General features: G+C 59.7%; 4 protein-coding genes across 4 annotated transcripts; all 4 read left to right on the top strand.

The window, feature by feature from the left end:
• Positions 1-265: 265 nt before the first annotated feature.
• LMXM_33_2230 (conserved hypothetical protein) lies at positions 266-739 on the top strand (the record flags this gene model as incomplete). Its single annotated transcript, XM_003878727.1, has 1 exon — positions 266-739. One exon carries the CDS (start codon positions 266-268, stop codon positions 737-739), a length of 474 nt encoding a protein of 157 aa, XP_003878776.1.
• Positions 740-2,093: 1,354 nt separating this feature from the next.
• LMXM_33_2220 (conserved hypothetical protein) lies at positions 2,094-4,208 on the top strand (the record flags this gene model as incomplete). The annotated part of the gene is made up of 1 exon (XM_003878726.1): positions 2,094-4,208. One exon carries the CDS (start codon positions 2,094-2,096, stop codon positions 4,206-4,208), a length of 2,115 nt encoding a protein of 704 aa, XP_003878775.1.
• A 2,329-nt stretch (positions 4,209-6,537) lies between these two features.
• LMXM_33_2210 (hypothetical protein, unknown function) lies at positions 6,538-8,442 on the top strand (the record flags this gene model as incomplete). The annotated part of the gene is made up of 1 exon (XM_003878725.1): positions 6,538-8,442. The coding sequence occupies one exon, from the start codon at positions 6,538-6,540 to the stop codon at positions 8,440-8,442; it is 1,905 nt and encodes a 634-aa protein (XP_003878774.1).
• A 5,217-nt stretch (positions 8,443-13,659) lies between these two features.
• Positions 13,660-14,961, top strand: LMXM_33_2200 (conserved hypothetical protein; the record flags this gene model as incomplete). Its single annotated transcript, XM_003878724.1, has 1 exon — positions 13,660-14,961. One exon carries the CDS (start codon positions 13,660-13,662, stop codon positions 14,959-14,961), a length of 1,302 nt encoding a protein of 433 aa, XP_003878773.1.
• Positions 14,962-15,264: the final 303 nt, after the last annotated feature.

Below are 15,264 nucleotides of genomic sequence, written 5' to 3'. Positions count from 1 at the left end.
GACAGCAGTGAGCGCTTGCATTGCCCTGCCTTTTTCTTTTGCGATGCTTTGTTTTCTCCCCTCTCTGCCCCACCCTTCTCGCGCACCATCGCATCCCCCCTCTGCTCCTCTGTCTCTTGGCATTGTTGCGGTGTGCACGAGCGTGCTTTCGTGCGGCTCTCTCTGGTTGACTCGTCTACACATCTCCTCTTGTCTGCTCCGTGTGGCACCACCGCCGTCCTTTCCCCGCTATGCTGCCTCTCAGCCTGTCCAGATCCGCGGCGCCATGGTTGCCATAACAACCCTCCTTCAGTGGTTTTCATTCTTTTCCCTGGCCACCCTGCAGAGGCCGTTTTTGCCGGTGGTGAAGGATGTGCTCGTGTACGTGTGCATGAGCGGCGCGCTGCTCTTCCTGGTGACGATTGTGCTAGCCTACGGCTTTGCAGATAAGGAGATGCAGCAGTACCTGACAAAGACGGCACGTGTTGCGGTGCCAGACGGTGTGCCGACGAGAGGCAACGCCGTGCTCGTACCCTTTTCGTATGAGGCGTTTGTGAGTGCCTCTGTGACGATGAGTGTCGTAGCAGCGCTCACTGTTCTGCTGTGCTGCAGCTTTGTTCTTCAAGTTGCATGGGACGGCATGGGGACCTGCGTGGCGCCGATGGTGGCGATGACGGTGAACACGGTGAAGCCCAAGTGCTGGGACACCGCAGAGGATTATCGTGGGAAGGTGCCACCACCGCCAGAGGCAGCAACGTAGACACAACATCGGCAGCTTTCCTAGTCGGCTTTCCTGGCTAGAATAGCTAGAGTGGTGGCGCGTTGCTCCTTCCGCTACTCGCACGCCGCGGCTGAGCGGTGGTGATGGCATCGCTGTGGTGCTGGGTGGCCGCTCTCTCTCTGTGTGGCTATCCGTGAGAGCAGGTGTGCACTAGTGTGTTCATTGAAAGGGTTGTCCTGAGCCTCCGCTGCTGAGCGGAAGCGAACCGACGAATGAGGAGAAACACCAACACAGGGGCAGCCGTCCGCGTCCGCGTCCGCGCGGCTCCGCCCTGATGGCTCGCCCCTACCTACCCGCAGAGTGTTGTATGGACGCTGTCAGTTGCACGGTTCACCGCTTCCCCTCTCAAACAAGTCCTTTTCGACCGCACCGAGGTGCTCGCCTGTTGTGGGGACTGCTCCCGTCGCACGGTCGCAAGAGAGCGACGCGTCTCCTTTCTGCACCGTAGCTGTCAGCTTTTCCAGAGGGTTTGGGGTAGGCGGGCGCCGGTGGCGCTGGCGGCAGACCACGGTCACCCGCGGCGGCACCGCTCTAGAGAAAGGCAGCCTACCCCCTTCCCCTTTCTTTCACCCACGCGCACTTTTCATGCCCCTCCCCACCCGTCGTCTCCCTCGGGCGCCATCTCAACATCTGCACCTTCTTCGTTTTTCTTTTTTTTCCTCGTTCCAACCTGATCTGCTTCTCTGTGTACCTTCGCCGCAAGGGCTCGGCAAATCGGATAGGTGTGACGACTCTACCTGCTGCCTATCTTTTTCTTTTTTTTCTTTCCCATCAGTTGTTTTTCGCGTGATTCCCTGTGTGTCTTGGGTTCGGCGACGGCGCTCGCGCACACGTCTGTCATTGGGCCGCATGATTCTCCGGCACGAGTGCTTCTCCCTTGTGCTTTAGTCACCGCCGTTCACTGTGTGCACGTTTACGGGTGTGCCGCTGCCACTCGTCTTCCTCCATGCTTCGTCAGCTGCCGCTGCGCCGCTTTCGCCTCTTTGCCTCATCCCTTGGCGCTACTCATACCACCTCGGTCGACGCCACTACCCCGCACGTGGACACGCATCGGCACGACGCCGCCGCGAGCACACCAGTCACTGACTCGACCTCGCTGAAGAAGAAGCTGCCCACCAAGACTGCTACCGCGTCCCCCTCCTCTGCGTCATTCCTGACAGATTATCGAACGGAGAAGGCGCAGCGTCGCTGGAGCAAAGCGAGTCGCGCTACACAGGCCATTGAATCAGCGTCATCGCGCACCGGTTCATCACACAGCGTTGCTTCCGTGCCCTGCGGCTCATCATCACCCACGTCGCCATCGGCTGCGGCTCGCCCACTTCTGAAGCGCACAATGCAGGCCAAGAACAAGGTGGTGGTGCTCCATCCAGAGGGCAGCCAGGTCATCACTCTCGACCTGTCCATCGAGGCGCCGGCACCGGCGGCCGGCGCCGCGGCACCGTTGCAGCCGAAGCACGGCACCACAACGGTATCAAAGAGTATGGCTCGAGAGGAGAAAGAGACGGCATCGAAAACGCTGGGGCGCATCCGGCTGCTTTTTGCGCCGCCGCGGTCGAGCGGGCAGAGCTCGAAGCGGACGACGAAGGAGAAAATATTCGCTGACTGCCCTATTGTGCGCGCCTTCTGCCGCTCCTCCGATCTCGCAGGGATGGCGGAGGAGGATGGTCCACTGGCGGCGCCAGGGGCGACGTCGGTTGTCCTCCCGTTGTTGAACGAAACCGAACGTTTCACGGAGCTGAACCCCGAGCTGCCCAACGGTGTCTTTTGGAGACATGCTCGGGTGCTGTGCGTCAACGAGACGATCGTACGCGTGCTCTACAACGTGCCCACGGTCGTCTCCATCACCTCGCCAGGTATCCCGTACGTCGGGCTCCCGCTCGCGTGCGCTGACGTGTCGCTGCTCTTTGCGGCCAAGGAGAGCTTGTGCTACGAGTGGTGCGTGTTGTCTGAGGCGTCGGCGAACACGCGCAGCACAAACCACGGCGAAGCGGCCGTACGCGTGGTTGGCACCGCGCCAACGTTCACGCCGACCAGCGAACTCCAGGGCAAGGAGATGATGCTGCGCGTCTCGCTGGACCCCGCCACGGGCCTCTGGACGGAGATGCGCCTGCCCAGTGTCGTGCGCCAGCTACCGCCGCCGGTGCCGCGGTGGCAGGAGACGACGACGGTCGTCAACTACCCAGCTTTCCGCGTCGTGACGTACAACATCCTCTACGATGACTTCTGCACATCGAAGAGCTCCAAGGCGAAGATATACCCGTTCGCCACCGACGACATCCTCGACCTTGAGAACCGGAAGGTGCGCATTGTGCAGGAACTCTTGGCCTATCATATGGATATCGTCTGTTTGCAGGAGTGCGGTCGGGACGTCTTCCAATCCTACTTTCTGCCTGTGATGCGCGCGTGCGGGTACGACGGGGTGTACTGCAACAAGTCTGGATCGGTGAAGGAGGGCTGCGGCTTCCTATTTCGCGAGTCCCGCTTCCAGCTCGTGCAGTACGCGTCCGTTCCGCTAAACTTTCAAACCCTCTCCATCATGTTTCCGGAACTGGCGGAGCGAGTGGGCGCCTGCCCTGAGCTCAAGGAAGCGCTCTCCGCGGTCACCTCCATTGGGGCGCGAGTGGTGCTGCGGGAATCGACCAGTGACAAGGAGATCGTGGTCGGCAATACGCATCTTTTTTACCACGCGAATGCTTGCCATATTCGCGTTCTCCAAGCGTACATGCTTCTGCACTGGCTGAACGACTCCACCCTGATCTCGCCCGACGCCGACCCAGCGGCGCCGCCGCCGCTCAGTTTAGCCAACCGCGCTCGGCGGCGCCGACCTCTGGTCATGTGTGGTGATTTCAACTGCACGCACCCGACCGGTGCATACCGTCTCCTCACAACAGGGCAGGTGGAGGCCGATCACCCGTCCTGGGACAAAGGGAGGCTCTTCTGGTGGGGCTGCGCGCGACTGCTCGGCTACGACGACGACCTCGGGGAGCTGTTTGGCAAAGTCGCAGCGCTGCCGCACGCCACGGAGGCGCGAAAGGATTGCAAGCGGCAAGACAAATTGCCAGCAGAAACGGCGACACCCACTACGGCTGATCTGGCAGAGGTCCCTGTAGAGGCAGGCAACCAGGCGCAGGCAGAAAAGGACCCGGTGCATGGGGAGGGCAGGGAGCGCGTCATCACAAAGGTATTTCATGAGGCGCTCTACGGACCGCAAGTGCGCCTCCAGGACGCCTACCAGCGCACCGACCTTTCACTGCCGTGGACGAACTTCACGCTCACCTTTCGCGAGGTGATCGACTACATCTTCTTCTCCGAAGACTCACTGGAAGTGCTACGCACGGTGCCCATCCCCTCAGAGGCCGAGCTGACAGAGAACTTTGCCTTGCCGAACAAGAAATACCCGTCCGACCACGTCGCCCTCGTCGCAGACCTCGCCTTCACGATGCAGTGAGTCCACTGCCTCCTCCCCTCCCCAGTAGAGGTCGTAGCCACGAGGTGACGCCCACCTCGCCGCAAAAGCGCTCCTCACTAACGCAGTGTTTATGCTGCATCCTCGTAATCAGAATGGTTGGTGGGGAGGGGATGTTTCCAGCTGGCGCCCTGAATGAAGCAGCAGCTGAGGTCGCTCCGTCTTAACGAACAAAGCAAGAGGGTAGAACATGTTTGTGAGATGCACCACGTGTCACATGTATCCTCGTGGTGGTGGCGAAAGCAGCAAAGGCAGCCCCGCGGTGCAGGGTGCACAGGCCCATTTGGGTTCTTTCCCCCCTTGCCAACCGGGCTCTTCGCTTCTTCGTAATTTTCTCTGCTCCCCTGCCGCAAGGCTCCACCATGCCCCTTCCTCTACTACCGTCATGCATACAAACAGGTCCACCCTCACCCACTCCTTCCCCATGCTCGTCATCACTGGCGTCTTTTGCGGTTTTCTGGGCGCGTCGACTCCCTCGCCTGCCTTTCATCTCTCCTGCTGTTGTGGTGTGTCGCCTGCCTCGGACTGAGACTTGCCTACATAAGATACCGCCCTCGTCTCCCTCCTTCTTCCTCCCCACGCCAACCACGGGAAGGCGCGGAGACGCTTGTCAAGTTGCCCGCGTACTTCCCTATCCATACACGTGAGCCAGACAATCAACGCACGTACGAGAAGCAGACCCGCTGGCGTGGAGTCACACACGCGCGCTTGCGACGACAGCGAACCTGCTCTCTTTTCTGTGGAGCTGAGAGAGCCGAGACGGCTGCTTCTCTCTCTCCCCCGCTGTCCACAGCCGCCTTGCAAGCCGCGTCAATCTCTCAAAGCAAGCACGCGCACACACAGCCACACTATAGATCGATAACTGGATAGATCGTCGACGCCGCGAGTGGAGGACGGACCGTCTCACTCGTTGTTTCTACTTTTTCTTGCGCCAACGTTTGTTTTTTTCTTTTCCGTTTGTCGGTGTTCAGGCCACATGCAGCTGGCCACGGAACGACGTGTTCTCGTATACCAGTGCGGGACGCGCTCCGTGGTGAAGTTGAGCAATATCCGGCGAAGTTCCTGCCGTTCACCCTCCCGCGTGCCTCCATCCGCGTCGCCGACACCGTTTCAAGGGAGCCGACCGCGCGAGGCGGCAGATATCCTGGGCAGCACCACCACCGCTGCCGATGAACGGAGCGCGCTGGCGTCGCCGTGGAGCTCACTCACCGTGAACGCAGTAATGGCGCCGGAGGGTGAGTGGTGCAGTGACGGGGCTCTGTCCCACACGACTCACTCACCTTCGCCTCGCGTGCCTCCGCCTCCGCCGCCTGCTGGATGCGCGGATCATGATGTCGGCGACACATCCGGCATACCGAAAAACGCTGGCGCTCAGGCACTGTCGCGACAAAGTGCGCACCACAGTCTGCAAGGGGTGAGCCCAAGCCCGTTTGCAGATGACGTAAACAGCCACGGCGACTCGACTGCACATCCAGACAGTGACTACCATTCGTCGTGGTTTGCAGAGTGGCCACCGACTGCTGTGGTGGCGCCCTCAAGTCCTGCGCTGTTGTTGTGTCCCCATGGAGGTGCCGAAGCATCGGTGCCCTGTGCGGCAGCTAGAGGCGTACCTCACCAGTGGACGTCTGGCACTGCGGTGGGCAATCGCGAGGCTGTGAACTTGCTCACTGGGCCACCGCTAAAGCTGGCAAGCACTTTACCGGCAGGCGAAGTGGAAGCTGTGTGTTACACGGACGCACGGCACAGTGCGAGTGGAGAGCACCGTGGCGCCGTTCCAGCGCTGCATGCGTGTAGTATTGCAAGGCCGCCGCCGCACCTGCTCACGTCTAACACCGAGAGTGGGATCACCCCCATTGCTGCCGCGGGTGCGGAGCGTGTGCTCTTCGGTGACGACGACGACTTTACAGACATGTCCACTGCCTCGGCCCGCTGTCGCACCTTTGTGCCTGAGCCGGAGGCAACGCCTCCCGCACCCTGCGCGGTAGTTGATGCCGTGGCGCACACGCCTCCTCGTCCTCGCGACATACGAGCGAGTCCTCTGCTCGCTCCTAATCGCGACAGCACCGGTGGATGTGAGAGCACCGACTGCAGCTCCAACGAACACTTCGCCGTTCACTATGCCGCAACCTCTGTGTCTTCTTGCACCACTCCTAGCGCGTCTGTGCTCTCTCTGGCGACCGCTGTCGGTGCCAGCGGGGAGTCGTCTGATGCAAAGGCGCCGAGTGGCTGCGGGCCTGCCAAGGAGCGCCTCACAACGCCGGCCATCGAGGACGGTACCGAGAACTCGTCTGCAGCGGTAAAGGCTGACCAGATGGAAGGCACGCCGTGTGTCCCCCCGACTCTGGAGGGGACAAACGGCAACCTCTCCGCTTTCAAAACGCCCTTGACATCACCGCTTCGCCAAGGGCTTTTCCTTCGCCTGCTCACCGCCCACGCCGCCACAGCCGCGCACACGCCGACAGCGCGCACGTGTTCATCGGGTGTATCGCCCCCGAATGCTGGTTTGCTGACCACCCCCACGCCGCTGAATCGGGCGCACAGATGGAGAGGCGGCAGCGCAACCCCAGGCTGGGAGAGCCTGGCGGAGATTACGGGCTTCCCTACGCCAGTGAAACTGTCGCCCATACCCACGAAAGGGTACTCGGCGTACCCCCTGCTTACGGCCACCGGTGTCGCTGCGGCAGGAGCGGCCACCCTGACCTCCACGCCTCGTGCGTCCGACTCGCCGTCCCCTGTAGTATCTGCACTGCAGGGCGATGCTCACGAATGGGGGTATGATAAACTGGACGCGGCGACGCCGACTGCAGTGGTGAACGCCTTTGAGGTTGCAGAGAACGCTCGCGCATCGGGGAGCCAGACGACCGGGGTATCTTTTTCTGAAGGTGGCGGTGAGCCGCCGCTCTCCGATGGCAACATTGCGGACTACCTGAGCGGTGCCCACAGCATCAGCACCATCGACTCCGAGTGCTCTGTGTCACCGATTCGCGTGCGGGCCCGCCAGGCAACGCGCGTGTGGACGCCGCACCCGAGCGAGGTGTCGCAGCAGCAGCATTCAACGCCGCCGCCGTCTTCCGCCGAGGGCCACTCTTCACGCTTTCTCGGCGACTTTCCTTCGAGCACTGCTGTGCAGCAGCAGCAGCCACCGCAGCGACAGCAACCGAACGTCTTGCGCACCTCCCCTATCTTCGGCGCTGTCCATATCTTTCCACGTGATCACTCCTTCTCCGCTCACACAAGCCCATCTCGCACCGCGCTGCGTTCCGAACGGGTTGCTGAAGAGGCGTCCGAGGACTTGACAGCGATGTCGTTGATGTCCGTGGAGGTGCAGGCTCAACCATCGCACCAGCAGCCCCAGAAGCTACTCCAACCCGATGCCGCGACGGGTGACCTTGGGCTGTTGCACAGGTCTACGGATCGCTCTGCAGGTGGGTGGGTCACCCCGCGTTATGTCGCCGACACGTTGAACCTCGGTACGCCGACAGTGTCCATGATTCAGTCACCAGCACAGGCGCTTGGCGAGAGCTGCTGCTCTCTTTTCATGCCTCCAGCAACGCAGTACTTCCACGTTCTGCCCATTCCTGGACTTCGGCGGAACCCGGCCGTCGCACATGACGCGCAGCACGCAGGCCTCCCTGTGGAAGGTGTGGGTGGCGAGAGCGGGTGCAGCGCGCTCGCCAATGAAGCACGTCAGAACCGCGGACGGCAGACGCAGCACCCTGCGTTGATGTCACCCGCGCTCAGCGACGGTGAGGAGGCAAACGGCACACCGTCTCCCACAGTAGCGTCATCTTCGGTCAAGCCACCGCTTCCGCGTGTGCAGGCGTCGCCGCTGGTGTCATTGAATGCCAGCCAGTCGTTGGAGGCGGAGCAGCCGCTGCTCTCAAAGCCAGGAAAGGTCCAGTGCGACGCAAGCACACGGTGGGGCGCGTCGTTCACTACGTGCTTGCGGTCTCGCACAGTCCAGCAGGAGTCAGGCCGGCTTGATTGCAGCGTCCGGCCAGCGCCGCCGTGTCCCTCGTCGCTCGCGAGCCAGCTGCAGGGGCCGTCGTCCTCAAAGGGGCCCGCCACATCACCGCATGCATACCAGCAACTGCACCTCGGACTGTCGTCCACCAAAGACGCGTCGCGCAGCGTGGATGTGTCGTACGTGCGCTACCGCCCCACTCTCACAGCCACTTCCAACTCCGCCACCTACTTTATTGACTCATGGCTCTGACGCGGGTTGTGAGGAAACGGGGGAGAGGCCGATGAGGCGCGGTTGAAACATGGAGCGATGGTATGGAGCGCTCGGTCGTCAGAAACTCGTGACGTGTGAGTGCGAAAGGGGGTGAAGGGGAGACTGCGGCTTCTGACGGTGCCCGCACAGCTGTATTCTAAGCCGCTCTCCTGCCACCACCGCCGTCGCGACGACGGCGCGCTTTTCTGTGTGTGCGGTGTTTCTCTTCAGCTTATAGATGCACACCTCTGCTGGGGCTGTGGTAGAGTGGTTTACGCCTCACCTTTTCGCTTTTTTTTGGTGTGTTCCGCCCCCTCTTCGTCTCTATCAGACACGCGAGTCCGTGAAGAGATGGACCTCTTCTTGTGCCACCGAGCGTAGCTGTCGCGCGTTAGTGCGCAACATTGGGCAGGAGCAAGGAAGCAATTAGGCGACTCCATGTCTCGCGCACAGCTGCATTGGGTCACAGATACGCGGCTAGGCAGTCCGAGATGGGGCAAAGCGAGAGTCATGAAAGGACGATGACGAAGGACTCACCTTCGGTGCATCACGGCCAACGAAGAAGAACGCACGCAGCGGTATGCGCATTCTTGGCTCCGCTGTACCTTTTTTTTCCTTTTTCGTTTCTCGGCTTACCGCTTCCGCGGTGTTTGCACGATCTCCGTTGAACCCATGTCACTGCGCAGTGGGTCTGAGACGGAATCGCGACCGTTGGCGTGGCCCTCCGCTGACCCCTTTGCTTTGTTTTCTGTGTGGTAGTTGTGCGTTGCGGCGATGCGCAGGCGTGCGCATGCACCAGCCTTCCCCCACGCCTCCTTCGTCCACCTCTTTTGTTCCTATCAGCATTTTCCCTCCACACGCACGCACGCCCACCCCCTCTTCTCTCCCCCACGCAACCCCCGCTTTCTCTCCGATTGCCCTTCTACGCCTTGTTGCATGGTCTCCCATGCGAGACACAACACCGCCACTCCCTCTTCACACTTGGCGGCTGGCGCCTTTCTTTCTCCTCATCTCCGTAATCAAGACAACGATGATGCTTCCTCGCTGCGCACAGTGAGAGAGCGATGACGGAGGGGGAGGGGGAGGGTGTAGGTGAGACGAGCGGCCCCCTGTATCCCCTCGTCCCCCTCTCACCCCTTCTTGGTGGACAGAATCGGACGCTGTCGGCTCTGTGGGCCTAGCTCACGTAAGGCTCATATTTTCGGTTGCATTTTTTGGCGCAGTGCATCACGGATGCATCAACTCACGCGACGGCTTCTCCCTCGTTGTTGTTTGCCTTCCGCCCTCCTTTGGTTTCATGAACGTCTTCGCTCTTTCTCGCATGACAGGGGACGGCACCTTACCCGTTCACCTTCGGCTCGGGTTTCCAGCAGAGCGGGACGGATGCAGACGGCAGCAGAAAAAAAGGAGATACAGTGCCAAAACTAAGATATACCGCGGCGCGCACACAGTCACCGAGAGAGGCGTCGAGCACGCAGACAGCCCTTCTGTGGAAAGAGGGAGGGTTGGAGAAAGGGGTAGGGCACCTATCTTATTTTGACGAGTCGCCCTGTCTCTATACTTCACCAGCAACATACAATATATATATATATATGTTTCTGTGTGCTCGTTGTTTTTTTTTCCGTCATCATCGTTTCTCCCCGCCGCCCCCTCCCCTCCCTCTCCGATACCTCCCCTCTGCTTCCACCCGCACAAAGACGAAGAGATCGATGTGTGGGTGGGCTGTCGCAAACACAACAGCGCTCGGAATATTATCTTTCATTATTCGCTGGGCGGGGGTGGGTGGGTGGGCTGACAGGCTGTGCGCTCAGATAGCGTTCCCACGACTTTGAAAGCCCAACGGACTTCGCACACACGCACGCGCACCAAAAGACGGCGTACCCACGACTAGAGGCGACGTGAATGCGTCTCCCGGTCATGAGCGGTGAAACGGGCAGGCGTGTTGTGTCTTTTTTTAGCTTTGCACGTTGTTGTCCTGTTGTTGCTCACTCGGTCTCTCGTGCGCCTCACAGACCTCCGCTTCTTTTTTTTTTCGTCTGCACGAGGGCGTCTTTTTTGCGCGTAGTGTGTTTTCAGAGGGGATGGGGACGGCGCACGCACCAACCCGCTCCAACATTGCTATCTACGCACTCATCAGTGGTGTGTGTGTGTGTGTGACAGCGACTCGTGGCGGTCTCCAGAGCAGACACACACACACAGACACACACACATCGACATCTGCAGTCTCTTTCTTTTCGCCGTTGCCTCTGGTATAGTCTTCCTTCTGGGGCCTCTGTCGCGGTACAACCACCCGCCGCAACGTCTTTTGCCCAACCGTGGCGCAGGTGGCGGTCACAGGATAATTATGGATTCAGGCATCTTCTTCACTGCATCTCGGAATCAGTGCACATGTTGGTCCGTTATTGCCATGCTCGTGTCTTGGCTCTTCTCTGCCTCTTGTGACCTTTTTCAGCCCCCCTCCCCCCTTCCTCCCTTGTGGCATTCAAGAATGCCAGTGCCGCAGCGTCATGACAAAGACACGTGCTTTGTGGCGCCCGTCCGAGAGTCTTGAGCCTGCTGATACGCAGTCGAATAACAAATCTGCTTCATTGACGGCTACAACAACCGCCGCCTCTGCCGCTTCGCCGAGGCTCGCCGCCTGCGTCAACTCCGCCAGACAAAGCTGGGAAGTGTGTAAAGCATTGTGTACCTCTGCTGCCTTCGCCCGACGCTGCCACGATGAGGGCGTCCCCGAATGACGGCGAGTGAGTGGCACTGCAAGAGACTACCGATGGACGGGGGGGGGAGAGAAGGCGAAGCGGGAAGCAGGGATGCCCAGGGAGGGATCCTCTAGCGCGGAGGTTCAATTTCCCGACAAGAACAGCTCTGAGGAGCGACGGCGAGTAGAGCGGCTGCGCTAAGCGGACACGGAGATGCGTATTTTCGAGTTGCTCGTCTCTGACGGCGACAGGGGGCTCGTCAAGACCACAGAGGTAAGCACCATGTCCTTGCTGCAGTGGAGGGACATATCCCCCTTGCCTGAGTACTTCCAGGGCGCACTGATGACGTGCGTGGCGGAGGGTCAGTACGCCTCCTTCATCATGCGCGCTTTCTTCCCTCTACGCTTTCGGATCAGCGTGTACGCGAGCGGTGCGGTGCTGTTGGCGATCTGCATGGATGACGACTCAGCATGCTCGATTCTACACCCGAAAACGAGGACGGTGCGCCACCAAGAACGGCGGTCTGGGTAGTCTCCTGACCGACCTCCACCTTCGCCAGCAGGCGACAGGGCGGCTTTCCAGCCGTCTCGAAGCTCACTGGCTGCGGTAGCGTCCCTGCGCACGTGCGCCCCATGACCCGACCGGTAACCGAGCTCTGCTTCGTGTCACAAAAGGCGTTGGTTTGCAGCGTCATTTGGCGCGAGCCAAGGGTGTCGGTCAAGAGGCGCGAGCGCGTCATGGACCACGGCACGGATCTCACGGATGACTACAAGTTGCTCTACGTTGACGGCGTCCTCCCCGCGGGGGCGCGCATGGAGGAGCATGCGGAGTCACGGAGCACTCGGCAGTTTGTACGGTGCCATAGAGCAGACACAGTCTCACCTGCGTGCCTTGACTGTTTTCTCCACAGTGTTCATCTCCGTTGATTTCTTCCCCTGCTGTTGCGGCATCAACATCACGTGCACACACGACGAGGGTGAGAGCCAGGACGCGATGTGGGTCGTGCTTGTTGCACCGACGGCAACCGCTGTCGTGACGTGGTGATGAATTTGACGCAAGCTGTTCTAGGCGATGGGCTCACCTGTTTATGCCTCCCCCCTCCGCTCCTCTGTGCGTCTGGGAACTCTAGCACAGTCGCACACGATCACATGGGACGACAGATGCCATGCGCAGATGACGAGGGGAGGCCGCGTCGTTCACGTTAGGGCGGCGACTACTGTCTTTTTTCTTTTGATTAGGCCGGTTCCTACCCCTATGGACCGACCTCTCCTCTGTGCTCGGCATCCTTTCCTGCCTTTGAAGGGCAAGAATCGAAACGGCGGAAGAGGGCCGCGCAGAGCATTCTTCGGGTTTCTGTGTGTGCGTGCGTTTTCGAATATGTTGCTCTCCTCGGGACGCACAACCGACAGCACTGAATAGGAAGACGAAATGCGACTATGAACCGGCACACGGCGAGGACGAGACGCCGCTACATGTTTCAGCATGTGAGTGCGTGACAACGCACCCTTCGGGGACCTGTACGAGTGAGGCCCTCCCGTAGATACACACAGACACACACGGACATGCCACGCAGCAGAGGGGCAACCAGGAGACACCGCACGAAGGAAAAAAAAAACAGATGAAACCGCCCATCAGGGGCAGCCCTGTTGTGTGTTGCCGCTTGCTCCATTTTGACACGGTTTTCTGTGCTGTGCACCACCCTCTTTTAACCTTCTCGTTCGCTCCTTCTCCATCTCTCGGTCCGCTCTCCTGTGTGTGGGCGCCTCTGCCTACATGGACGGATGCTGTTGACTCGCACCACCTTCCTCTTTCGTCATCTCTGCAACTGGTTTACTGCGTCGCCGCGGTCTCGCTCATGTGCTTTTTTCTCTCACTGCCCGTCCCTCTCCGCAAGCATGACGACACCCCACACCCCAACCTCCCACACACCGCACACATTTTAGAGTGCATCCTGAACAACAAGGACACCATAAGAACGAAAACGTTCTCTTTCGTTTTTCTTTTACGTTTTGCCTTGTTTCACGCACCTCGCGTGATCAGCAGTACCACAGAAGCAGGTGGTCTGCCAACCATCACACGCAGAATTCTGCGCGGTCCACGACGCGGCTTTCTTGGTCTGCACGTTGTGTTGCTGCACGACGGTGCGCATTATAGCCGCTGCCGTTTCGCGCCGGCGAAGGGCCTTGCACAGTAACCCTGTTTGTTGCTCCTCTCGCTCGGCACAGTGTGACGACTTCCTCGTGGCATTTCTTTTCATTTTGTTTTCTCTTGTATTTTCTTCTGACGGCGCCCTCTTCACCGGTCCCTCTTTATTGGCTCGTGATGACTGTTTCGTTCCTCCTCTCGCTGTCTTCTCGGTTGGACTCGTATCGGTGATCTCTTTCCCCCCTCTCGGCCACCCTCTTCGCGCCACCACTCAGAGGTGCACGCAGCGTTTGACTATCAGATTTACTCTTCCTTCCCACTCCGTCGGTCGTGCATCGGACTCTTCTTGATCTCTGTGCCAACGCTGCCGACGATGTGTCGTAGCACCGCATCAGCAGTGCAGCTTCTTGGAGCGGTTGTTGTGGTCGCGTGTCTCGTGCACACATCGTTGGCGTACCCGTACGGACGATCGTCGGCTGTCACGGAGCTGACGCCTGCCTCGCTGCATGCATTTGTTAATACACACAAGCCTGTGGTCATCCTCTTTTACGCGCCGTGGTGTGGCCACTGCAAGCAGTTCCACCCCGAGTATGAGCGGTTTGCCGAGTCGGTGAAGGGCACCATCCGTGTTGGCGCGATCGATGCTGACAAGAACGCCGACATTGGACAGCAGTTTGGCGTGCGTGGCTTTCCGACGATCAAGTACTGGAGGAGCGGGACAAAGTCCGTCTCCTCCTCGCAGGATTACCACGGCCAACGCACAGCGGCGGCGCTGCAGAGTTTGATGGTGGAGGGAATCAGCTCGAGCAAGGTCATGACGGTGACGACGGCAGAGCAGATGAAGCAGGCCGCTCGAGACGCACCAAAGAAGATGATCGGCGTGTTGCTCTCCGCTAAGAACAAGGTGCCGCCGATGTTTTCGGTCATGGCCATGTCGCCGAAGCTGAAGGAGCTGCCCCTGGTGTTCGCGGGTAGCTGCAGCCCTGAAAAGGGCGTGGCAAAGGCCTTTGGCGTCTCGCAACTCCCAATGCTCGGCGTACTGCGCTACACCCCGGCAGAAGGTGATGCAGAGGAGAAGCTTGAGATGGTGCAGTACGCGAAAAAGACTATCGCTTACGATCCCGTCGCGCGTTTCTTCTTGGATTGCGCGGAGAAGGAGTGCAGCTCCGGTACGGAGGCCCCAATGAACTCCGTGAACCTTGACGAAGATGAGAACCAGCACCAGACACGAGAAGCCTCGCGGCAGTCCTCCATAGCGCTTCCGGTAGAACCGGTCGAATACACGCCAAAAGTGATCTCGACGTTTTGCGCGCCGCAGACCCGCAAGATTCGCGGCCAGTCCCCCCTGTGCGTTTTTAGCCTTAGCGAGCACGTCCACCTCGACAACGTGCACCAGTACTTTAAGAACGACCCGTTGCTTTTCTTCGAGGCATCTCAGCACAAGGAGGAGCTGCTGCAGCAGTTGCAAGCCGACTTTGGCCTACAAATGGCGCCTCCTGGGGAAGCGACGGCGTCTTTGGCGGGGTCCATTGTGGTACTGCGCCACTCGAAGCCGACAACGGTGCGGTACGCGCTGCTGGAGCACATTGACTCCGACGACGATTTACAGGCAGCCCTGCAGCGTATTCTCAATGGTGAGGTGCATCTCCGGTCAGAGCGCGTCGGAGATGCCTAGGCGCTCGCATCCTTTGCCATGTCACCTTGGCACAGGCCACGAAGATGAAAGAGGGCAACAGTCCTGGTTTGCATTTCCCTCTATCTCTCTTTCTACCGCCAGCTCCTCCCTTGTTCTGCGCGCGTTGCAGTACCTCGTCGCGGTGTCTGCCGCACCGCTGTCGTGACTGTGGCTCGCTTTTCACGAAATCGTCTCTCTCAGCAATTGCATTGATGCTATCGTGTCTTGTGTACGCTGCTTCTTTGTCCTCGTCTCTTCGACATCTTCGCGGTACATCGCATGGGCTTTCTTTTTTTTTGTGGC

Source organism: Leishmania mexicana, chromosome 33, assembly GCF_000234665.1.
Source record: "Leishmania mexicana MHOM/GT/2001/U1103 complete genome, chromosome 33".
Classification (NCBI taxonomy): Eukaryota; Euglenozoa; class Kinetoplastea; order Trypanosomatida; family Trypanosomatidae; genus Leishmania; species Leishmania mexicana.
This window is presented reverse-complemented; position numbering and strand designations above follow the sequence as displayed.